This window comes from Grammomys surdaster, unplaced genomic scaffold (assembly GCF_004785775.1).
Source record: "Grammomys surdaster isolate TR1022 unplaced genomic scaffold, NIH_TR_1.0 208, whole genome shotgun sequence".
NCBI classification, from domain to species: domain Eukaryota; kingdom Metazoa; phylum Chordata; class Mammalia; order Rodentia; family Muridae; genus Grammomys; species Grammomys surdaster.
In genome coordinates, this window is record NW_021604653.1 from 87,145 (window position 1) to 113,249 (window position 26,105).

The 26,105-nt window shown below is 35.3% G+C and overlaps 1 protein-coding gene across 9 annotated transcripts in view; it reads right to left on the reverse strand.

Annotated features, from left to right (window-relative positions):
- R3hdm1 (R3H domain containing 1) overlaps positions 1-26,105 on the reverse strand; it is a 136,392-nt gene that overhangs the window by 45,936 nt on the left and 64,351 nt on the right. For 4 of the 9 annotated variants that reach the window (XR_003711948.1, XM_028771456.1, XM_028771461.1 and 1 more), the window contains 12 exons: positions 24,482-24,596; positions 23,421-23,499; positions 17,739-17,798; positions 17,515-17,655; positions 13,746-13,854; positions 13,553-13,648; positions 11,314-11,351; positions 11,180-11,230; positions 10,853-11,079; positions 8,373-8,627; positions 6,034-6,185; positions 2,080-2,181 (listed from right to left, as the gene is read on the reverse strand). Coding sequence is in view for 8 of the 9 variants with exons in the window: in XM_028771456.1 (XP_028627289.1) it covers positions 2,080-2,181; positions 6,034-6,185; positions 8,373-8,627; positions 10,853-11,079; positions 11,180-11,230; positions 11,314-11,351; positions 13,553-13,648; positions 13,746-13,854; positions 17,515-17,655; positions 17,739-17,798; positions 23,421-23,499; positions 24,482-24,596 (1,425 nt within the window). In the remaining variant the exon portion in view is untranslated. Of the gene's footprint in view, positions 1-2,079; positions 2,182-6,033; positions 6,186-8,372; positions 8,628-10,852; positions 11,080-11,179; positions 11,231-11,313; positions 11,352-13,552; positions 13,649-13,745; positions 13,855-15,590; positions 15,724-17,514; positions 17,656-17,738; positions 17,799-23,420; positions 23,500-24,481; positions 24,597-26,105 lie in introns of those variants that run through there. The other 5 variants (XM_028771460.1, XM_028771463.1, XM_028771458.1 and 2 more) reach the window with 4 other exon arrangements.

Consider the following 26,105-nt stretch of genomic DNA (forward strand, 5'->3'; position numbering starts at 1 on the left):
CATTGTTTTTTTTTTTTTTTTTTGGGGGGGGTTTTGGAGACAGGGTTTCTCTGTGTAGCCCTGGCTGTCCTGGAACTCACTCAGTAGACCAGGCTGGCCTCGAACTCAGAAATCCGCCTGCCTCTGCCTCCCAAGTGCTGGGATTAAAGGCGTGCGCCACCACTACCTGGCCCCTTTAAAAAAAAAAAATCTCAAAAAATAATATAGCCATAATTTCTCAGTCTGCCACTCATATTAAACAGGAGAATACTTTATATCAAAGTGTCTTGTTTTCGGATCATTGGTAAGCGACTGTGGTCTCTATGCAAGGCTATGATTTATGTGCCATATGACATATTATTCCTAACTTGACAGCCTAAGCATTATCTCTTATTGGTCACTCAAATGACAGTATAGGATTAAACTGAAATGCTCCCTCTTAGGAAGCAGCAGACTTACAATATATGCAAATGGTTTCTTAAATGAAAATACCCCCCAGCTCTAAATTACAAACAAGGCTAAATATTCTTAGAAAAATAGCAGAAGTCCAAAGAGTCATTCACAAAAGGTAATGTTTCTTTTTTAATAATTTTATTTCATGGGCATTGGTGTGAGGGTGTCAGATACCCCTAGAACTGGAGTTACAGTTGTGGGCTACCACATGGGTGCTGGGGATTGAACCCCAGTTCTCTGAAGAGCAACTAGTACTTTTAACCACAGGGCCATCTCTCCAGCCCCATGTTTCTCTTTCTTGTAGGCTGAAATTATTTCATAAAAACATTGAGATGAAGCTGGTAAACATTGTTGTCTCAATTAAAAAAAAATCCTCAACAGAACAAAGAGTTTTCCAAAAGCATTGAGAATGGTTTTTCAGCTACAGTTTATAATCTTATTTGAAGTACAGTTTCAAAATAAGATAGGTCAACAAAGAATATCCTTGTAAAAACAAGCAAGTTGTCTGTAAGTTCACTTTAAAGAAAGCGAATTTTTTATGTTGAAGTTAGTTTATGTATGGAGCTATGCAGGAAGATACAGTGTTTCTTTTCTTTTCTCTTTGTTTTTTGGTTTTTCAAGACAGGGTTTCTCTGTGTAGTTCTGGCTGTCCTGGAACTCACTCTGTAGACCAGGCTGGCCTCAAACTCAGAAATCCACCTGCCTCTGCCTCCCAAGTGCTGGGATTAAATGCGTGCGCACCACCACTGCCCGACTAGATACAGTGTTTCAATATCACAAAGCTAATTACTTGCAGTATGGGCCTGATCTTGCAGACACTGACAGTTATAATTCAGGACATACTTTGGATTAAGGGTATTATCTTACAGTGAGAAACTGTCAAGTGATCTTTGATAAAATCAGAAGTCCACTGTAGCTACATGTGTTACAATCCATCTAAAGTAACTGGTTTTGACCTATTGTACCTAACCAGCACTTAAGAGGAAAGCTGCCTGTTCTGGCTAGATTTTTGTCAACACAACACAAACTAGAGTCATGTGGGAAGAGGGACTCTCAATTAAGAAAATGCATCAATAAAACTAACCCGCGGCAAGTCTGTGGTACATTTTCTTTAACAGTGATTGATGACAGAAGGGCCAGGCCATTGTGAGTGATACCATCAAGCCAGTGAGCAGCACTCCTGTATGGCTCTGCTTCAGTTCCCACTTACAGTTTCTTGCCCTGACTTCCCACAGAGATACAGTTTGACCCCTGAAGTAGGATGAAGTAAACTCTTTTCTCTCATCTTGCTCTTAGTCATGGTGTTTTAAACAGAACTCTATGGCACTGCCATTACAGGACTACACAGACTCAAAACTGACTGCAATGTAAAAAAACAAACTAAAATATGTGAGAATATTTAGTTCAGAACACTCAACCTGAAAATTTCCTTTTTGAAAAATAGGAATAACATTGTCTTTTACTGTTACTATGATAAGTTGATATAATCACTCTTAATGAAAAGGAATAAATTATTATTAATATGAATTAGAAAACACCTTTGTTACCTATGTAACTTAAAAGCTGAAAAGAGCAGATTACACTGACTACAGTCTGAAGCATCACACAATGCCCATAGTAACAATGAGATGAAAAGAGATACAGTACCACAGAGTACTGCTGGGTGGGTGAGACTGGCAGGAGCGGGGATGGGTAGGGGGCTGGAGAGCACTGAACAGGCTGAGAAGAGGACTGCAGAGAACCAACAGGCTAGGAATAACAGGTGGGCAAACAGTTAATGTCAGAAGAAAATGTTACACGGAGTGCATAGCATGGAAATTTACACTTTGGGGCAACAGCTTTACATTTATTAAGTCATAAAAATACAAGAGATTCAACAAGAAAAACAATATCAAATGAAGAATATACCTAGGCTCAAGTTGATTCATAATGAAATAATAACTTTTATGTCATAAATGTAACATTTTTGTAGATTAATAGAAATATCATTAGCCATTTGAAACTCTCTTATCTGAGTATATCAGTAAAAACAAAACTTCTTACTCTTATTTCCTGATTTTTATGAAGGGGCTGTCTTATACTTTATAAGTTGCTTTATTATAAATTATACTAAAAATAAATATATTTATTACTAAATTTGGTGTCACTAAATTATAAATAAAGACCTTATAAATTTATAAAGCATCTGAATCACTCCTCTTATTTGATAAAGCATGTTTAAATTCTCAGAGACAACGTTACTAAAACTTCACCATTGTGTGAAAAAAACTGTAACTAACCAGCTCAGTGATTGGAGATGTCTCAGTGGTTAAGAGCATGTATGTATTCTTACAGAGGACCCAGATTCAGTCCCCAGAGCTTACATGGTGGCTCTCAACCGTCTGTAATTCCAATACTAGGGGATCTAATACCCTCTTGTGACCTCCACAGGAATCACATACTCACATGGTGTGTTTGTGTATCCCCTCCACCCCCGCCCCCGCAACTTAAATATACATGCACATAAAATAAATAAACAAATCTTAGTAACTACACCAGGAGCAAAACATATCTACATATATATACTTATCTTTGTTTGTTTGTTTGTTTGTTTTTCAAGACAGGGTTTCTCTGTGTAGTCCTGGCTGTCCTGGAACTCACTCTGTAGACTAGGCTGGCCTCGAACTCAGAAATCTGCCTGCCTCTGCCTCCCAAGTGCTGGGATAACACTTATCTTTTGTCTAGGAAAAATAAAATCTTTTCCTTGTTGCTAAATGTATTTAAATGTTTGTTTTTGTTTTTTTTAAAGAAGAATTCATGGTAGGAACTGAGAAACTAGATACTATAGATCTTCAGCCAAACACTCTTGTATTTCAAGGAGAGAAAAACTGCTTTCTCAAGGTACTAAAAGTAGATGATTCACTGTAATATACTTTACAGATGAAAAAAACCAGATGAAGATAGATTAAGTGATCTTCACTGTGCCAGTTAAGCAAGCAGATGAAGGAGTCAGATAATTCTGATCTGATAAACACTCTTTTGGTTAAACTGTATATTCATGAATGAATCCTGCACTGGCTAACGTTGCTGAAAAGAATAATTTTAGAATGCAAGCAATGAAGTAAGAGTGTGCAGTAAATAAAGAAAAATGTTCATGACAACTGAGATTTACAATGATTACTCTTTTACAACAAAATCAACAGAATAATCTAAAAGTATAAAGTATTAGATCAGTTTTGAGTCCAACACAACACGATTAAAACAAAAAGAGAAAAGAAGTAAAAGCTGAATGATCTGGAGAGTTGCTATTGGTCCCTGACAAACCTCAAACCTCTCAGCTACCAATCAGCTAACTGAGGACAGCTTGAAGCATGCTAGCCAGGTACAAGTGGCTAGAAATACTACTACTGGCTATTTGATGCACTAAGTGACATAAACAATAAGATATAATCCTTTATCAGTCAATCTGACCTATTCAAGCTGTCAGATATGCAAAAACTTAGATGTTGGAGAAGGGAAAGAATACAAGATGAGCTCCTATGCTATGTCTTCCAGAGTGCAAAATGGCAGAGAGAACAAAGTAAAATCCTGACACCAAATTGACAAGGAAAAGTCTTAGCATTTTCTCCTTTCTACATGAACATCCACATAGTAACTGGTTTTATGTTGTATGTTCAAGAAATATAGCACTCCTGAAGGGCCTGTTTTTGGAATTCACAGATTTACTGTGTTTGGTTATGTGTAATTGTACAAATCATTTACCTCAGAATATGCAAAAGATAGTAATAGGATATTATTCAGTGAGTGAGTTTCTGAGAGGATCTAGCTGCAACTTTTTTTTGTTTTGTTTTAAATGTGTAAGTTAAATCAATCAGAGAATTGGATATTTACCTCAAGACCTCAAATTCAGCTTTTGATTGCTTGTTTCCAAGCTACACTCTCTATACCTCCATCTAGGATGGTCTCAAAATACATGGGACAATGTTATTTCTAAATTTGATCTTAACCACAGGTCTGAGAATTGGTAGGTAAAATTATACCTAAGAGACTATAATCTGACACATACAAACAAATCCTTGAAACTTTTAAAAGCTATACCAACCTTATTTCCATCAAATTAAGTAAAAGTGGAAGTCAGTCCTATAAAGCTCCTGGTAAAACACACAGCAGTGTAAAGACAGTTATACAACAGCAAAAGAAAGAAATTCTTTGGAAGCAAGTTGCATGAAGTCAAGGCAGAGCAGGACAAGGAAGGAATTCTATGTAGCCTGAGGTATGGTTGACAAAGTCATGCAGAATTAACTCTCTGGCAGAGCTTTATGTAATCTCCTCTAGGTACATGGACGTTTCTGCACGGTCTTTTAAGTTTCTCTAAAATGTTGTAAGCCCTACTTTACCATCAAAGCAAAGCAAAAGAAAACTGACTTGACAGCCAAGAATCTTAACCTGCAGACAGCAACCAGCTGCTTTTTCTACGTTCATACATCTGAAAATGTAACTCACTACTTATATATGTCCTTCATCCCACAAGACACCATTAACTAAATGACACATCTTATAAGAATATGAGATGAAGTTTCTTCAGTTCAAGCTTATTACTGCACATCTCTTATGAGAAAGTACACAAAAGGAGATTCACCAGTGGAATGTTCAAAGGTGTACAAGTCCTACATAATCTTTATAAGGTGGCATGAAAGAAGAAATTATACAGGTATCACTCTCTAAACATAGATAACAAATTATTAGAGAACAAAAAGACAATGTAGATATGTATGTATAAACTCTAAATTACTTATATAAATTCAAGGTATGATTAAGAAAGCTTTTAAAGCCAAGCATGGTGATGCATACCTTTAATGCCAGCACTTGCAAAGCACAGGCAGGCAGACCTCAGTGGGCCAGCCTGATCTACGTTGCAAGTTCCAGGCCAGTTGTAATATAAAGAGACCTATTTATTAACAAAAAAAAAAAAAAGAAAAAAGAAAAAAGAAAAAAAAAGAAAAAAGAAAAAGAAAAAAAGCACTCTCAGGAGTCTGAGAGATGATTTAGTGGGTAAAAATATTTGTTGATAAGCCTGAAAATCCAAGTTCTATCTCCAAGACACTCATGATAGAAGGAAAGATTCAACTCCCATAAGTTATTCTTTGATCTATACATGCATGCTGTCGTGTGCATGTACACATGCACAAATAAATAAATTAACACTGGACTCTCAGAATCCACCCTATTCCACTCTTGCAATAGAAAGTACTCTGTATGGCTTGAGCAGCCCAGTACAGTTTCTTCTGTTGGATTTATTCAGTTTTAATAACTCTGATCACTAGGCCAATGAGCAATCTTTGTTTTTATTCTTCTCCTGTCTACTTCTTACTGTAAAATAGGGATAAAATACTTACCAGTCAGGCCCCAAGATGTATCACTCCCTCTTTTCTAATACACCCTCAGTATTTTTTAGTTGCAAATATTTGTCCTTAACATTTTCTTCCTGTGACTACTGAGTGGGACATCACCAGGAACAGAGTATTAAAGCTATAAGAGATACTTACCTGGCTACCTCAGTCATTAGCCCTACATATGCAAAGGCAGGTGAGCTTAGCATTACAGAATCATGGGTTTGTGCACCTGTGAGAACATGTGACTGGCTGCTGGCTGCTGAGGTGGTGGGGGTGGCAGAGGTGGCTGTGGAGGACCAGGCACTTGGGTTCGAACTGGCTGTTGAGTCATAGGAGGATTGTACACAACTGGACTTCCATCTGGGTTTATAAAGGGCTGACCTGAAAAGTTGAAAAAAAGAGGAAAAAGTCAATGTTCAACAGGATTGAAAATAAAACTGTCTGTCACTACTGATCTATAAAACACATCCACAAATCTGGTATGCACAATTCCAAAACTCTCAGATTCTTAAGACAAAAGGTTTTCTTAGCTTGGTAAGTATCACCGTGATTTGAAATAAAGCTATTAAGAACCTTTAACTTTTCATTTGGTATATAAATACTCAAATGTTACTTGTTTTGGGGAAAGGGTGTTATTTCAGATCCACCTGAGCTCAATGGATAATCAAAATATTTTTTGAGGGACTAGAGAGAGATTGCTTAGCAGTTAAGAGGATGAGCTGCCCTTCCTGAGGACCCAAGTTTGGAGCTTATCACCCACATGGCAACTCACAACCATCTGTTAACTCTAGGTCCAAAGGATCTGATGCCCTCTTCTGGTCCCTGTAGATACTGCAGTCATATGGTGCATAAATATGCAAGTAAAAACATTCAAACACTAGAAATGAAAATAAATTTTTAAAAAACATTTTCTGCAAAGCTGTGAGTTCCAAATCTAATTCTGCTCCAGGTGTTCAATCATAGGACTATGGTTCAGCTACTATAAACAAAGGGAAAGGGTCAACAACATTCAAAAGATTCTAGTCTCTGTCTAGCCTCACCTTGGACACTAGGGCTGGTGTGCATTTCAGCTCAAACAGAAAATGCCTGACTCAAAGATATCAGGAAAGCATTCACAAATTTTCAAGAAGGTGGTAAATAATTTGGGTTATAGGCCACAGTGAATATATGTCACTTTATAAAAGACAGGCTGGGAAGTGGTGGTGCATGCCTTTAATCCCAGCATTCAGGAGGCAGTGAGTTCAAGGCGAGCATAGATTACAGAGCAAGTTCCAGGACAGCCAGGGCTACACAGAGAAACTGTCTCAAAAAAACAAAACTGAACAAACAAAACAAACAAAAAACGTCCAAACAAAAAAACCAGACAAACCAAAAACAGGTTGAAAACTGATAACTTTAAACGTTATAATTGATAGCTTTAAACGTGTAATTATGAAATCAGTTTAATGGCAACAGATTATGTATAGTATAATACTACATAAAAACCTTGTGTGTAGCTACGTATTTCAATTTCCCTACTTTAAATGGGAATTTCTCCTACCTAAGAGTGTCAGCATAAAGGTCATGAATGAAGAATTTAAAGAATGAGCTGCCATGTAGGTGTCGGGAACTGAACCTGGGTCCTCAGAAAGAGAAACCAGAGAGTTTAAATGACTGAGCCATCTCTCTAGACCTTTAGAAAATATTTTGCTTATAATGAACAAAGGAGGGTCTGGACCAATCTAACTGTATATGGTCTGGATGCTATCAAACTGTATATGGTTAAAAGTAAACATGTAATAATATTAGTTATCATTAGTTAATGTCAAGGACTAAGAACATATATTATCAAAATTAATTTATAACAACTACCTTTTTAATAAAAAAAAAAAAGAAGAAGAATGTGTTTTAGATTTTCTTAAATAGAAAGCAATTACCCAGCTGGGTGGTAATCCCATGCCTTTAATCCCATGGAGGCAGAGCAGGTGGATCTCTGTGTTCAAGGTCAGCTTGGTCTACAGAGCAAGCAAGATTCAGGACAGCCAGGAGTACACACAGAAAAACCCTGTCATGAACCACCCCCAAGGAAAGTAATTATCACGTTTTCAAGGACATTAGAAATCATTTACTTTTATATTGTGATGTCTTTATTAACATATAATCTTGAGTATAAACAAGAAAGGAAAGTTTGTTGTTTAAAAAAAAAAAGAAATCTTTTACTACTTGGTTCTTCTTCATAAAGTCCATATTATTTGCCACAAAATAAAAACGCTATACCACACAGAGCTCTCTCAAAGGCAGTTCATTGCTTTAATGGAATGAGTGTCTGTTTAACTATAGTCAAGCTCTTATTTAGTCTACACATCATACATAGCATATGGGGAAAATTGTCTTACAAGATAAATAAACATTTTAACATTTTGCATCCTAAATATTTCTATTAAAGTTTTCAGGACAAAGAAAGTTATTTATCAAAATTAAAATGCAAACAACATATGTACATTTAAATAACACATTTTTAAAAGTACCCCAATTTTCAGATATTCCCTGCTATGTCAACTACAATAAACTTTCTCTCTGGATACCCACCTGTTTGTGGGTTGATCAGAATACTGCCAGGTGGTATGCCAGTCGCTTCCAAGGGAAGCAAAAGGAAGCTAGTGCTAGGAGATGCACCTTGACCACTGAGGCCACCATCAAAGGAAAGAGAACTGTGATTGCTGGCTGCCGGGTAGATGACAGGTGCGCCATGAGAAGACTGGCTAAGAGCTGAACCTGGGAGAGGCTGCTGGGTGTGAGAGAGAGAGCCTGTAGAGGACCCTACACTACCTGAAGACTCAGATCCTAGGAGAAGAGTAATGGAAAACATGGAATTAAAAAAAGAAACTTCATAGAAAGATACAAATTTAAAAAAATCTAATAATACAATTCACAATATACAACATGCAGTTACAACATGACAGCAATGGCTACTATAATTTACTGCCTAGTGGTTCTTTTTAGCTTATCCTCCTAAATACTATTTTAATATAGAAAACAGCAGCACAGAAATTGTCAGAAAAATCATAGCTAAAGCATGCAATTTATCAAGTTTACAGTAACCCAAGCCACAGACAGCCAAAGAAACATACTCCTGACATTCTCAAAAGGACTCATTATATACATTTTAGCATTTAAATTAACACTTAGGGATATACAGATTACAAATTCTCCAGGAAAAAGAACTTAGTACAGCCAAATGCCTAAATCCTCATGTTTCATAAATGCTTATCTATAAGAACACAGAAAGATTAAATATGGCATGGGGAACAATAAAAATGACAAATTATCTACTAAAAGAAGCAGCTGTCAAGTTTCACTACAGAATTTCATTTCAGTTTATAACCAGCATCTTCCTATAATGTAATCTCAACTACCTGTTTTTTCTTTATCTAGTGGGAGAAATAGCATAAAAATATTTCAAATACATATATTAACATCACCTTCAAATTTATTTCTTATCATACTTTATCTAATTTCATGGCTGAATTTTGATTCAGTCTATCTCACAGGGACTGAGCTGTCACTAACTTAGAAAGCATAAAGACTGAAGGTGGACAATGAAACGTACAAATTCGGATTGTACTTGTAATTAATTAGGTTGTAACAAAGGGGCTGACTCTGGGATAAAGGTTCTAATGAGTAATTATGATACACTACACAGACTGCCTTCCGAAGAAAGCCTTTATTCTAAGTCATATTAAAACGATACTTAAATGCTATCACTTATCTTTTATCATTTTCTGAGACAGGGTTTCTTTGTGTAGCCCTAGTTGTCCCAGAACTCAAGAGACCCACCTGCCCCCACCTCCCAAGTACTAGGATTAAGGGCATGCATCAACATAGGGGAACATTATCACTTTTACCTATTAAAGGATTAAAACATTCCACCGTCTCTTATGATAAAATAAGTTATTTTTAAATTTTATTTATCATTATTATTATTACTTTGTGTGTGTGTGTATGGAAAGTGTACTGACTGGCTAAGCAATCTGAGTGGCCCCAAGTTATTAAAATGTTTTTTTTTTTTAGACCAGGCATGGTGGTGTGCATGCTTTTAACTCCAGTATCTGGGAGGCAAAGGCAGATGACTCTTGCACTCTCTAAATGTCTTCCTTACAATATTTATTTTCCTTTGGTTATGGCCAAATTGCAGTATACACAGATAACTACACAAATTTTACAAACACTCATAAAATTTACTGACTTTAGCAGTATGGTATTATATCAACTAAGACATTTTCAATAGATTTATATTTTAAGGTGGGAGTGAAATTAAAAAATATTAGCAAATTAAAGCATTAAAATATTAAAAAATATTGTTGCCTTAATATACCTTCCAAATGTAGTTGTACAATACTCATTTTATGTTTAACCTAATCCAAACAGGCTAGAGAGAAAGCCATTTCTGACTTCCATGTTTACTTTGAGATTAAAGAAAGAGATATACAAAAGTCCTAAAAGACACATGAGATTCTGTATGTTCTGCTCCTTAGTGAAAATGAGAGAAGTTGCTATGACTGATCTGAAGTACAGCAGACAAAAGAACTGGCAGATTAGTTAAATTTCTATTTATAGTTGTAGGTGTATTACTTTTCTTTTTTAAGTTTCTTAAAATTTTCTCAAAGTTTTATTCATTTCTTATAGGATAAGTCATGAAAAATGCAGCCAATATCTGACAGTATGACATACATCTACAATTATGCAATCCTAGGTGAGAAGCCATGCTTTCCAACCATAAATAAGCAAGGAAGAATGTCCAGTCACCTCCTACACACAAGAAATGAGTCAATGAGCTACCATATTAAGTTTATATAGCAACAGACAAGGAGATTTACTTCAGTTTACAATTCTATCTCCAGGTCAAAATGAATCCTAATGTCAGTATGGCAATCACTCCTCTGCTTTGTAGGTGTCTACAGAGCTGAAGGTAACTTTACATTGTGTGATAATTAGAACCATGCGACGAGGAGCTATGACTTCAGGCAAAGTAACATTCTGACTGCACAGTTCTAAGTAGACACTTATACCTGTTTTTGAAAGCCTGCCTATGCTTTTGCTGCTTCCAGAACTATCACCTCTTGTCAGGACTGAGATTCCGCTAAAGCTGCTGGCTTTGGTTACAGCGGGTTTCAGGTTTCGGAGGGAGCTGTCTGAATCTGTGCTGCTCCAGGGTCGTGGTTCTGAGTATTTCAATTCATTTTCAGTGCTGCTCTGATGGCTGTTTGTTGATCGCCCTGAAGCATCTTTATTAACTCTGTAATTTAGAAATAAAACATTGAAAAGTTAATTGGGGGTGGGGAGGAGAGAACAAATTAATTTTTTTTTAACATTGTCTGGAAAATGTACTTCTATACCTAAATATCTGGCGCCTCTGCTGGGTACCAATAGTGTCCTCATCTTGGATTCTGTTGGCATTTTAATAAAATATTTTAATTGCTATTAGCATCAACTAGATAATAACTAGAATAGATATTAAAATTTTTCTTACCTTTTGTCAATAATGTAGTTTTCTTGGGAACACAGGGACTGGAAAGAAAAGGTAACAAGTTTGTCAAATACACAATGTTATCTGTACACCAATGGTAACAACAAAAACAAAAAACATATATAGTAACTGTAAGAGTATACTTTAGCCGGGCAGTGGTGGTGCACACTTTAATCCCAGCACTTGGGAGGCAGAGGCAGGTGGATTTCTGAGGTCGAGGCCAGCCTGGTCTACAGAGTGAGTTCCAGGACAGCCCGGGCTATACAGAGAAACCCTGTCTAAAACAACAAACAAACGAACAAAAAGAGTATAATCTAAGGGCTTAGTTGCTAAAGGATAGGCTCACAACTAAAAATATAAAAATATTTCTTACAAAAGATTCAATTTTTCATGGCTTGGAGACACTATGATTATTTTTAATAGGCATATCTTAGAAGTCAGAGTCTTTCAGAATGAATTTGAAGTTTCAACAGCCTTCTTAAAATGGATGACCTGTTTAATGACCTTCTTTCTCACACACATGCACACATTCACAAATAATAATTGAGAAAAAGACCAAATACAGACTGATCAATTCATTGTACCACAAGTGACTATTTCTCTTTGTGGCAGTGGTAACACAGAACTTATGCATAAAGCAGAGAATAAACAGACAGACAGACAGACAGACAGACAGACAGACAGACCGACCGACCGACCTTTAGGACTTATAGTCAAATTCCTGCTGTGCTGCTGATCAAAGTCAGGTAATGGTCATTTCTGTTTGTATTGCTCTAACAGTCTTCTAAAGAGTTTTGTAGTTATCAAATTTTGCCCTATTCATTCACTTTATAGAGCAGAAACCAAAGCAAGCTCTCTAAATTGTAATTCTCCCATCTTTCATGACTCCTTAACACAAGGGTCAGGAACAAATGGCTAACCACCTGTTTTTACAAATAAAGACTTACTGGAACACAACCATAACCATGTATTATGGTGGCTTTGCTACCAGAGAAACTTTTGACTACATACAAATACATGGCTCAAGCTGCCTAAATGTAGATTACATTTTGTCTGTATAAAGACAAAAACAACCTGTACCCAAAGTTCAGCTACCTTACCAAAGGTATAGGGCCAAGACACCAAGTTTTTGAGTATTTCTCCAGTCTAAAGCCCCTTTACTTATGGCATCTGCCAGATATGTTCTGGCTACTCTAAAACATTCAGTTCTTTGTATTTCAAGTTTTCCCTTCCCTGAGAGCCTCTGCAAATACTGATTTTCAACTTGAGTTTATAGGCTCTCAGCTTACTCTCCCACGCCCTCCCCAGTTTGACTTTGTAGTGATTTTCTTTCTGCTGTGAGTCTATTATACCTTCATGTGTTTCTGTGATTCACACAACAACTTGTTGATGGCAGAATGTCATCTAGCTTATAAAATACCGAAGGAAACATTTCACTAACATAGATGCTGAGTTCAGCAGACCTGGATTAAAATTCCTACTCAGCCATTTTCTAGGTCTATTTATTCTAGCTACTTTGCATAGCTTTCTATCACCTCAGTTTTCTTATCTGTAAAATACAAATATGATTGTACTGACCAGAACTGGTCATTTAGTGGATTATAGTCTTTAGTGTCTAGCATAGCACTTATAATAAATGTTCAATATTATTTATTACATATTGTATATTCTTAATTGATGGTCTAAATTTTGATATTATTTACTGTTCCATTTTGCTTTCAACAAAGGGCATATCTCTTTTTGTGTTAGAGCAATAATACATAATATTCATTTACATTATATACTTGAAAAGTATTAAGTACTGTGAAGAACAGGTGTATTATCAATGTTGGTTAAGCCAAATATGCATAAAATAATTAGTCATGCAGATGTCTCTAAATATCATCACTTAAAAAGTAGATAATGACTATTAATCTAAAAGATCAAGTAACTTTATTTTATAAGACACAAGTCATTAAATTTTAAGTAAACAAAGTAAGATTTAAGTTTCTATCACCTCAGTTTACACAAATAACAACTTATTCCCATGCTCAATATCGATTCCTGTGGTCCACCTGTGCTCAATTTTGGTAAAACTTCACTCTTTTGTTCCAATGTGCTATCAAATTTACATGAACAAAACACCTCCTTCAAAAACATGACCTGATGTGTATGAACCAATATGGTTAAAAATAATATGAGCAATATTATTTGGGACTAGAATATAAAGTACATGAAGTCCTAAGGGTAAGTTGGCACATACATCTTGGGAAAATATTCGATCTCTAGCTCTCTGGTATTCTTCTTCTCTTTCTTCTATAGATTTGCTTCTTCTGTCATCTTTTAAACGTATTCTCATCTAACGAGGGAAAAACAATTGATTATTAGGAAAATGAACTATTAGTACAGTTAAAGCTTGCACTTAAAATAATGTTACATCTTTTTCTCAAGATTACCTGGTTATCATCTTTGTCAAAGCTAGAGTTATCTCTCTTAAGGATGTATCGTTTCTGAAAGTCTTCACCTCTATCATCCTTAATATGTTCATTAAATTTTTGATCAGGTCTGAAAAAAAGAAATAAGACAAAGGAACAACAAATTTAATGTACAATATTTACATAAAAGTGAAAAATATTATATGCAAGGTAATAAAACTGTTTCAGTTTATCAGTGCTGCTTAAGACACACTACTATTATCTCACTTTATCATAGTAAGATTCTCATGAGGAAATGCTATTCTACAGAGGACTTATTAAAAATAGCATGAGCTTTGGCATCAGACTGTTTGGATTGAAGTCTAGCTGTTTAACACAGTACGGGCTTTAAGATACGCATACATAATCTTTTTCTTCCTTTTTCCTCATGTATTATATTCTTTCTCTACCCAATAGGGTTATTCTAAAGATGAAATGAATTAGTGATGATCAAAGAGCCCTCAGCAGAACTCTGTCACTGTATGAAACCCTGAGAAAACTGAACTTTAAGTAGCTAAAGCACCTATGAGAAGTCAAGACAGAAGTGCAAGGCTAAGCCACAGTTGGAGCTCTGATGTAGAGGCTAACACTAGAATCTAAAGCAATGACTGTGGAATTTAGAATATATTCTGTAGCACAATGGCTTTTTTTTTTTCCAGATTAGAAATGCTCCAAGTTTCACTTAGATCTACAAAACAGATAAATGATTGAGGGCCATAGACATTAAACTTATGTAAAAATGACCTCCACCAATATATTATCAGCTCCAATAAGTCAATTCAATCAATATTCTGTGACTTATTACCATTTTACACTGGAACTACTACTTTGAAATACACAATATATAACATTTAATACATCTAAATAAAGTCTAATAAATCCTTTATAAAGTTTCCTTTATATACAGTTCAAATTCGTATTTATATGTATACATATAAGCAATATGAGAATACCATGAACAAAATTTCATTTCTTTGAGACAGTGTCTTACTGTGTAGCTCTGGCTAGCCTAGTACTTGCTCTGTAGACCAGGCTGGCCTTTTGGCCTTTAACTAAGTGTCTGTTTGCCTCTGTTTCTGAGTGCTGGGATTAAAGGTGTGCAACACTGTGCCTTGCAAGCAATACATTTTATTCATAAACCCAAACAATGATATTTCAGCAAACCAAGACTTGACATTTCATTATAAATGGAATCTAAACAACATGGATAAATACTTGTTCCAATCTAGTTATTTTTTCCTTTTGCAATAGGGTCTCACTGTGTAACACTGGCTAGTCTGAAACTTTCTATGTAGACCAGGCTGGCATCAAATACAGATTTCTACTGCTTCCAGCCACTAAGTCCTAGGATTAACGGCATGTGCCACCACTCATCTTAATCTACAAAAATTTAATTCAACACTGGAGCTGACTCCTGTAAATTATACAAAAGATTTAAAGATGAGAATTATCTAAGCAAGATGAAGAAATCTGTACTGTAAAATGGTGAATGAAACAGAGCAGATACTTAAAAAAAGGGGGGAAAATTCATACCAAAGTAAAGAAGAAGATAAGAGCACAATGCTTCATGACCAAAATGATGAGAAATCTGCTTTCTTTGGGAGTTTGAAAGGTTATACAGTTAGTCCTGACCATGACAGTATGTCATTTGTCACAGCATTACTTCATTTACTTTTATTACCTGTAGTTGTAGCTATGTGAGAGACTCTTGTTCTAAAAGTGAACTCTACGGTTTAACCAAGGCCCTGGCAACTTTTCTAAGAACAGCTGGATTCCCACACAAAATAATATTGGCAGGCATTTCAGCTAACCTTAAGACTGTCTTACCTCTTTCTTTTAAAGATGCCTGAATTTACTGCCCTGCAATCGGCAACTTCCCGCTCCATTGAGACACCCCAGTGGACACTCGGTTGTTGACATCCACAACACCACTGGTTCAAGGCTGGAGCGGGTAATCTCCCTATGAGGAAAAGGTAAGTTTGTTTTTATTCAGTGTGGAGCAGATCTCTAAGGTTTTCTGATTTACATATCCCAGAAGATATTAAGAATACAGTGTAACTTCAATGATCTGAAACATTAATTATAATTACATTAACCCATAATTTGTAAATGTCTCTGCTTAACTAAATTTTGATTACCTTTAAAAACAGAACCCTTAAGCTTTCTGGCATCATTCATAGAATTCAAATAACTGAGGTTACACTGTATTGAAAACCTTAGAGAGTTGTCAGTCAAAATGTTAGTCAAAATGCCTGCTAATGTTCATGTGTTTGGGCATCCAGCAGCTCTGAGTAATGTTGAAAGGTACTGGTTAAAGAGAGTACAGTTCTAGCCACTTTCAGTCTCACGTGTATCTGACTGGATACTACCCTACTTTAGTCATTATATAATTTAGCTGGGAAAAGATTGACAAAGGATGATTTTATAAGACTAGTAAACAGACATGATGAAATTAAAACAGATTTATATTTTCTAATAATTTATATTTTCTAATCATTCTCAGAGATTTATGAGGAATTTCTGTCAAAGATACCTTTTATTAATTTTATTTGTAAGAATAGTCATTTAAAATATGAGACATACCTATTTGGTTGACAAACACACTGTCTGAAATAGAAGAGCCTCAATTTTGCTTCAGCAAGTAATATGGCAGCTATATGAGCAAATGCCATGATTATTGAAGGTACTAGATGAATTAACTATAACTATGTAAAGTGAATGATACACAGACAAACTCTGTGGCATACCTGACATCAAGAAAGCAGAAATACAATGAAGTGAAGAACATCGTCTGTGGCACTTGAAACTGATGGCGATTTATTACCTTAGGTTCTTTTCTACCATACATAAAAATGACAGAGAATACTTTTGTACCATGTGTGGTGGCACAGGCCTATAATTCCAGTGTTCCAGGACTTTTTTATAATTCAAGGGATTGAGCCCAGGTCTTTAAGCATTGCTAGGCAAGTGTTATACCACCGAGCTATATGCTCAGCTTTTTAAAGCAATTGCTTTTAAAACAAAGGGTTCCTTCTAAGCATTAAAACATTTCCTCAGTAAATCAATTATTGCCCAAGAAAGGAACACAGCAGTAAGAAAGTCACTACATGCCGGGCGGTGGTGGTGCACGCCTTTAATCCCAGCAATTGGGAGGCAGAGACAGGTGGATTTCTGAGTTTGAGGCCAGCCTGGTCTACAGAGTGAGTTCCAGGACAGCCAGGGCTATACAGAGAAACCCTGTCTCGAAAAACCAAAAAAAAAAAAACAAAAAACAAACAAAAAAAGAAAGTCACTACACTAACCAAGAGTTCCAGTTTCTTCAGATTTGAGGTAGAAAAAGGAAGAAAGAAAGGAAGAAAGACAGAAAAGAAACAAACCAAACAAAACAGGATTTTGGAAATAGTAATAAAGTAGTAGACTAAATGTGAGAGTGTCAAAACCTGTTTACTGCTTCTTTAAAAATTACTTAAACAAATTTCCTGAAGATGGTCACAGATACCTAAATTAATTTTAAAAATTGATTAAGAGTGGTTGTCAAACATGGCTGATAGCATGTCCTCCAAGGTTGTTGTTGCCGTTCCTTAAACAAGTCTCACCTTCCTTATCTGAATCCAGGTGTGCAGTTTGCTCCTAATGAGATAAATGTACTTTTTGGCTCTATGTCATGAAGTGTCAGACAGTTTACTGTGGATGGAAGATGCTGTAGGAAGGCAAGTATTAGTCCACAGACAATGTAACTCTGTACACTTACATTCTTGTGTTGCTAGTTTTGTTCACTATGACAGACTTCCCACTCTGATCAACATTGTGGTCTAATCCAAAGTAGGCAGCCACTCTGTGTAACAGCATCCTGTGGTAAGATGTCATCGGGGGAAACTTCTTACGTGGGGACCTGAAAGGAAAACAATCGCTAACTTAATAAGTCAACGAGAATTACAATGACAACCTCTTTTCTTGTTAAATGTGAGAACTTACTCATTATTACCAATGAAATCTAAAATTTCTTGTTCCAATTTCAGCAGCATCATTCTGTCCCTGAAAGAAAGTATGAAGACTCTTACATGTAAAACTTAGCATTGAAGTATAATCATAAATGTCAATAAGTTATGGATTTACACAGCTAATTCCTCCCTAAAAACAATATATTCAGAGATATAAGCTCAATGCTAGAGTATTTTATAAGAATTCTAAAAAACAAGTTGTAAGAGAATGAAAGAACATTTTTTTTTCAGTATAACAGTTTACGGTAGAGTTGTGGACAAGACAGTGTACATCCTAAGAGCTCAACTATGTTATCTTGAGCTCCACAGAGTCAGTGTTCTAAAGAACATGAGATGCTATTAATAGTAATAAGGAATACTCCTAAGGGAATCCAATGAACTTACTCCGCATTTTGATAAGTTGTTACTATTAGATTGAAAATATTTCTTATAAAATCAAAATGAAGCAAAGACATTCACTATCTATTAAATCAGTACTCAAATAAATATTGACATGTGCTCCTTTGGCTACCTAGGGTCCTATCCAGGGCACTTAGGCCATAACAAGTCAATTGAATCATTCCTGTTGGCTCTGATATTCTGAGAATATGGCTCTAGGGTTTTCCTCTACTCACTGCAGATTTCCTGTTCACATGGGAAATAAAACAAAAACCTTACAGAATCTTAAAGCTAGAAATAGTATTATAGATTGTTCTATAAAGATGTTAAGTTTAAAAGAGCAAGCAAGGCCTAAGGAATTCCCCAAAATAAATAATACAGGGCAGAACCTTCTATAGTCTATTCAATTATTCAGCAGTTAACTGTTTATATTAATAATATGTACAAAAAAGAGAGAACTATGCTTACAAAAGATTTCAAATCCAAAAATAAGAGTACATTACAATGCACATTCTAGGAATATCCAATTTTATCCTCTGACCTGATTCTTCTTTGCTATATCTCATCTCAACAAATGGGACAACCTTCTATTTACAATGGTATGACAGACTGAGAATTTTAGTTGACTACATCCTATGTGTTTGTGTGTGGTGGGGGAAGCATGAAAGTGAGACTGTATACCATTCATGTTGGTGTGCATATACATATGCATACAGAGGTCCAAGCTGGGGTTGTCTTTTTTTTGATGACTTTCTACTTTTTCTTTTTTGTTTGGAGACAGGATCTTTCACTGAACCTGAAGCTCAGATTTGTTTGGCTGGCTAGTGAGCAGCTAAAATTATTCTGTCTCAATCTGCCAGCACAAGGATTATAAGCATGCACTGCCATGCCCAGCTTTATTTTAAGAGAAAAGATTTTATTTGTATATATGTTTACACATGAATGCAAGTATGTAAATGCTCTTGGAAGACAAAAGTGGTATCACATTCCTTGGGGCTAGTGATAATAATCTGTCCAATGTGAGTCGGGGAACCAATTTCTTTTCCTTTAAAAAAACACCAAGTGCTCTTAACTTGGTGCCATCTGTCAGCCCTAGGCTGAGCTGTTTACATTAGTTCTGGCTCTAAATGTAAATGAACATGTTTGTTTGTCAAATACTTTACCAACTGAGCCATCTCTTCAGTTCCATTTTTTCCTAGTGATTTCTTATCTTTTTTTCCTTCTTTTAAAGACAAGATCTTATTGACTTGTCCAGGTTGGCCTTGAACTCAAGTTATAATCTAGAAAGTCCTTGAACTTGTGATTCTTCTACCTCAGTCCCCATTAAGTAGCTAGTATTACAGACCTGCACCATTAGGCCTATATATTTTTTGTTTTGTTTTTAAAGAGCCTTGCTATGTAATGAATCCAGTCTACCGTCAAATTTAAGAGTTTCCTGCCTTTCCCACATGAATTCTTGGATTACAGGTATATACAACTGTATCCTGTACCATCCCCTATGTACTTCTCCTTCTGAGTTAATTACTGCTGACAATTTTGTCTTCCTTCTTTGGTTTCCACTGCCACAATCCAGGATGTAAGCAACCAGGATTTCAACATTTTCTTTGTTCTGGTCTAACCTGGTCTATGTGGGAACATGCATAATAGTCTTTAAGAATCCTAGGTAACCACAGCATTCCTTTAGTTTAATCTGTCAGAGGTTTGCCATTGCTCTTAGAATTCAAATTTTGTAAAATTCCTACAATATAAGCATGAGTAGGCTTCATTTCCTGATGAACTCACAAAATGCTCATTATTCTGGATTACTTCTGTTCAGCCTTGCTCCTTAAGTACCTCTTGTACTATGTTATTATTGACGTGGTTTGCCCGGAGCATCCTTTTATATTCTCTTAAACTCTTCTTTTGTATAGCTATAATAATATAGATTACATATAATATATAGGTTCATAAAAATTATGTTTTGCAGGAAATAAAACTATTTCAAATAAAGTATTTATATAACCTTCTTCTATTAAATTTGGAGGAGGAAAAGATTTTTTTTCTTTCATAGAAATCATGTCATGAGCCGGGCGGTGGTGGCGCACGCCTTTAATCCCAGCACTTGGGAGGCAGAGGCAGGAGGATTTCTGAGTTCGAGGCCAGCCTGGTCTACAGAGTTCCAGGACAGCCAGGGCTACACAGAGAAACCCTGTCTCGAACCCCCCCAAAATCACATCATGAAACAGACTCATTTGCTTAACTATTAGATCTTCTTTTTCTTAAAAGAAAAAAGTAGTTATTTATTTTATTGAGTGTTTTGCCTGCATGTGTATCTATGCATCGTGTGTGTGTGTGTGTGTGTATGTATGTATGTATGTGTGTGTGTGCCTGGTGCCTGTGGAGGACAAAAGTCATCAAATCCCATGGAATGAGATTTACAGAAGGTTTGTTCTTAGGCTCTGAGTCATCTTTTCAGCCCCTAGATCCTCTTTTTCATCTGAACTTTTGGTGTCAAATTACTTTGAGATATTTTCGGTAATTTTCAATGTTTACAAAGTGTCCTATTAAAAACATAAAAATTATGAAGCAGCAGTTTATTTAATAGAGTTCACAGTGCATTTAAACTGGTTTTCTGTATATGACAGCTATATGACAGTATATAAACAGCTAATTGAACATATTTTAAATGTTTTTTTTTTTTTGTTGAATGTACTGCAATTAGAGAAAAAAAAAATCCTACTAAAAGGAAATCTAACTATTCTATAAGCCCTTGAATGAAAGTCAGGCTTTTCTTCCCTAAAATGATAACCTATGGATTGCAGATGATAATTGTATCATTTTCATCTCAATCCATGATTTTAAACTAACTTTCTGCACTGCTAGTAGAATGCACTAGGAAAAATAAGGAACAATAACCTTCCTAGGTCTTAATTTACTTAGTCTGCTTTCTATTCACTGTAGTAGTTCAAGATCCTAAAAATTAAAGTCTATAAATAAGGTTCTAAATATTTTGGTATTGGATATAAGCTAAAAAATGAACTAATATATTCAGTCATTAAACCCATAAAACAAGGATTTGCATCAAAATAACATAAAACCACTTAATTAAATGAAGGAGCAATAATCTGTGGGTTTTCAGTGTTCTAGTCACTGTAATAAAACTAACTGCAGGGACAATATGGCAAATTCAACAAACAGAAAACAAAAATGGTCCCTCAGGATGTCTACCACAAAATGCTTTATGCCCCTGGTCAAATTTTTGCAACATGTGCAAATCAGTGATATATAGCATTACTCCAAACAAGTAATTTTTAGGAGTACTTAACAAAAACACAAAACTAAATATGAGCAAACCCAAATTACAAAAAAACAAAACAAAAAAAAACCAAAACAGCAACAACAACAACAACAAAAAGCCCTAAACTTCCCACCCTTTCCAAATTAGTCCAGTGTCTTGCTTCCTTCTCCATCAGTTACACAATACAGCTGCCTGTAATACTTTATGTAACTCAAATGTAGGTATAAAATTAACAAGGTGTAAAATTCTATCAGTTATAACTCTAGTAAACACACTTTTCAGGTTTCTTGCTTCAAGTGTATAGTAACTGGCTAGTGGGGCCTCTAAAAATGTTTCTTGCAATCAAAAAAATATAGATACTTCATTATTTACCAGTTTAAATTAAGTCCGATAGTCTGAGAAATACAATAGAAATGATTTAATGATCTAAAGAAAAAAATTTGAAGGCCTGGGGCTATAGCTCAGCTTAGCAAGCATGAGGCCCATAGTTTAATCTCCAGAACGGCCAAAAATAAAAACTAAAAATAAAGTCCTAATCAAATAGCTCAGCAGCTAAAAGAGCTTTCTGTCAAGCCTAATGACCTGGTTGGATACCCATACACACACACAGATTTTTATTTTACATGTGTATATAATTGTGTGAATATATACCGGCCTTGTGTGTGGATACCCATGAAAATCATAAGAGGGTGTGGGATCCCCAGGACCTGTAGTTACAGGCATTTGTGAGCTGCCTCATGTGGGAGTTAGGCATTGAACTTGACTCCTCTGGAATAGGAGTATGTGCTTTTAACAGCTGAGCATTCCCTAGCCCCTCCCTCTGGTTTTTACAGGGCTGAACAACCTTCTTTACAATATTTGTTATATTTTAATTATTTACTATGTGTCTCTAGCAGAGATAGTGAATACCGTATGTCTTCCTCATATTTACGTATAATGCCAATAAGTTTTTGTTCAATGAATTAATCAATCTTTCTACTGTGACTACTAAGAAATAAATTTAAAACAGGAAAGAGTCATGCAGAGCAGCTTGTCTTCTTGTTCACTTCATACCTATGGTCCTTCAGGTCCCATCACTGTAGTGAGACCACTGTTTAAAAATTATTCTTTCTATTTTTTCAGACTGCAATATAATTACATTACCTCTGCCTTCCCTTTCCTCCATCTAACCTTTTTTATATAGCCCCCCCCCCCGTTTTCTTTCAAATATGTAGCAAAAGAGATCATTTTTATTTTTGGTGGATTTCCTTCAGAGCTAAGTCCAAAATTGAATATGAAGTGAGTAGTAGACATAGCATATCTGAACAAAATTCCCCGAGAGACAAAGGACGAGACTCACATGATCTCCCAGGAGCTCCTTCCTAAAGACAGTCTCATCTTTATCCCACTGTTTTCTACCTATCACATTGGGAAGCTAGTAACTGGAAGAGAGGTTCTCTTCTATGGGACATTTTGCCCCATGAAAGTGCTGGTGAGGTGTATTGTGGATAACTTTTTTGAGGCCCTCAAGAGACCCTGCCAGAAAGCTTAAAACTAATCACCTATTGTGGGCAAAATGGATTTCACAATTCAAGTACTAACTCAAATGAGCTCTAAAAAGCTTTTGATAGGAAGTTTCTACACTCAACAAGAAAGACAAAGATTTACTCATACTGAGTGAGTAGATATGGTTCTTACTAAGATGTAGTGTGTTACGGAAAGACATTCATTAAATCTATTTCTTAATCCCAACTCAGAGTATGTATGTGTATATATATGTGAATTTCTATTCCTGAAAATGCCTAAAGAATAGGAATGATTTTCAAACCATGAAAACACGTATAATGCAAAGATACATACATCTGTATTTAGTAGACAACTATCTTAGTCCTAAGAAACTAAAAGTTACTGGTATATTCCTTCTATCTGCAATCTTATCCTAATATTCAAATAATAAAAAACATATATAGCAAGATTATGGTACTCTAGAAACAATGTAAACCTTATAAATTTAATTTTTACCTGGGATTGTTTTTTAATGTATTTACTAAAAATTCATGTAGATCTATGCCAGTTGAATCAGTGTATTCTTGACTGGAATCTAAAAAACAATAACACAGAAACCCAGTATAAAGTTGTTTCAACATAAATCCCTTTCTCTTTTGTACATTATGTCTATTTTAAGTAAAATGAGATGTCCCATGAAGAAAAAAAAATGATAAAGCAGGAAATTGTAACTTATGATGAAGGCAGACAGCCACTATTTGTCAACTTGTATACACTTTTCATGACATGGGCTATTATAACTGCATGTACATATACAATCTCAAATATGTCTTTATGTCAGACTAAATTTATACTGATTTCTTTAATGATATTCATGTACTCATCACAATCTCATGCTCAAACATGTTACCTTAGGTGAAAAACAGATTTTAGTAATTTTTTGTAACTGCAGTAAATTTAAAAGACCTAATTACATGAATGTATCTAAATAAAACAGTAATTTGCAAGGTAAGAATTTTATTTCTAAAATTATTTAAGATCCTTGAAATTCTGTTACAAAGGTTTGCTTTCAAAGATTTCTCAAATACTAATGTCTATGTATCCCCTTTATTCTTACAATACTGGTCAACATAACAGTTCATAAATAGAGCATTTTATAAAAACTCAAATGTTCAATAATGAAGATCCTTAAAACTTTTGATGAAGACAAACATTCTAGGGCTTCCAGCAATATTCTTAAGATGGTACCAGTTTTCTGTATTGATAAGGAATTAGTTGAGTAGTGATATACTTAGTGGAGCCAATAATCCACAAACTAAAATTCTGGCATTTGAATATGAATGAGATCAGTAAGAGATTTTATGATCATTTTCCTTAGTAACTCAGATTTATGTTACAATTTTTGGTTGGAAAATCTCAACATTCTATGTATGTAACCATGATACAGAAGATGAGTAAACATTACATCATCCCTCCAGTCTACTGTATCATTTTCAATACATGTGACATGTGTTGTTCAAAGTGTAAAGAATTACTGATAATGAAAATAAATTTATCTAAAAAAATAAATTACTAACCTCTTGATAACATTTTTCTGGGTAACTTATCACTGGCTTTTTCTTTATCTGTTTCATCTTTTGAGGGCTTTTCCTCTTTTTCAAATGATTGTGTTAACTGTACCTGAATTTTCTCCTGTTGGAAGGAAAAATTAGTTACTCAATGATAATATAAACTGATTCAATATTAAGTATTGGCACTTCTTAAGTAATTTGAAACTGTATGAAGGACTAAAAGGAGAAGGGATTTTCACTTAAACCAATTAAAGATTTTAAATTAGAAAGTAAGTTAAACCAGGTGTGATAGCACAGGCCTTTAATACCAGCACTCACAGGCAGTTAGACAGGTGAATCTATGAGTGCTGTGAGTTCAAGTCCAGCCTGTTCTACAGCGATAAACCCCATCTCAATATGAACAACAACAACAAAAATGTCTTGAGGGAAACAAAAAACTTAAAACAGTATGTTCAGCTAGGCATGATGGCACATACCTGTAAACCCAGCAATCGGGAAGCAGAGGCAGGAGGATCTCTGAACATGAGACCAGTCTGGTCTACATAGTGAGTTCCAGTTCAGCCAGGAACCTAAGGAGATGCTACCTCAAAACCAAAATCAAAACCAAAACTACACCTAATATGTTCATTTGAATTTATCAACTAAAGCATATCTTCAAAACTGTTTTGGAAAATAGAAAATATTTTAAAAACCTATTATAAAAAACCTATTATAGGTTTAAAAAAAAAAAAGATTTATTTATTTTATATGAGTACACTGTTGCTGTCTTCAGACATACCAGAAGAGGGCATCAGATCACATTACAGATGGTTGTGAGCCACCATGTAGTTGTTGGGAATTGAACTCAGGACCTCTAGAAGAGCAGTCAGTGCTCTTAACTGCTGAGCCATTTCTCCAACCCCTCCTGTAAAATAGTTTTAGTGCATTTGCTGATACTCTAGAATTCAGAACTCAGTTCCTCTTCATCTAATGTTCCAGTGGAGATACCAGTCATGTTATCAGTCATGACAACAGAAATGTGTTAGCTAGCATCAGGAAAACAATTAACAAAATGCAGTTTCTTTTTGAGGTAGAATCTAATGTATCCTATGCTAGCTTTGAACTTGCTATATAGAGGAAAAAGATTCTGAATATCTAATCTTGTCTCCATCTCCCAAGTGCTGGGATTACAAGTGTAGAATACTACATCTGATCCATGTGGTACTAGGGATGGAACCCAGCATTTTGTACATGCTACAAGCACTCTATCAACTAAGTTACATCCCTAGCCCAAATTTAGTTTCTTGAGTATTCCATGTAAGTACATTCCCTTCTTTTCTCTGGTAATACAAATAAAATATAAGCAGAAAAGTTTTCAAAATCATGGCACCTGTTTTCTCACTTGAGATTTGTATCACTGTGGCTCTTTCAATAACCACACAGCTGCTTTAGAAAGGTATCAAATAAGGTCCTGTTTCTTCCTGACATAGAATAACTATAAATTAGCTATAACGTCCAAGACCAAAATGGAGAATAATTTTATGTTGAAAATAATATCATTTATAGTAAAGCAATTTTAGAACCAGCATAGATTAATAGGAAATTATTGTATATATCCTGAAAGGCAAAGATCATATTAAGCTGTTTATTC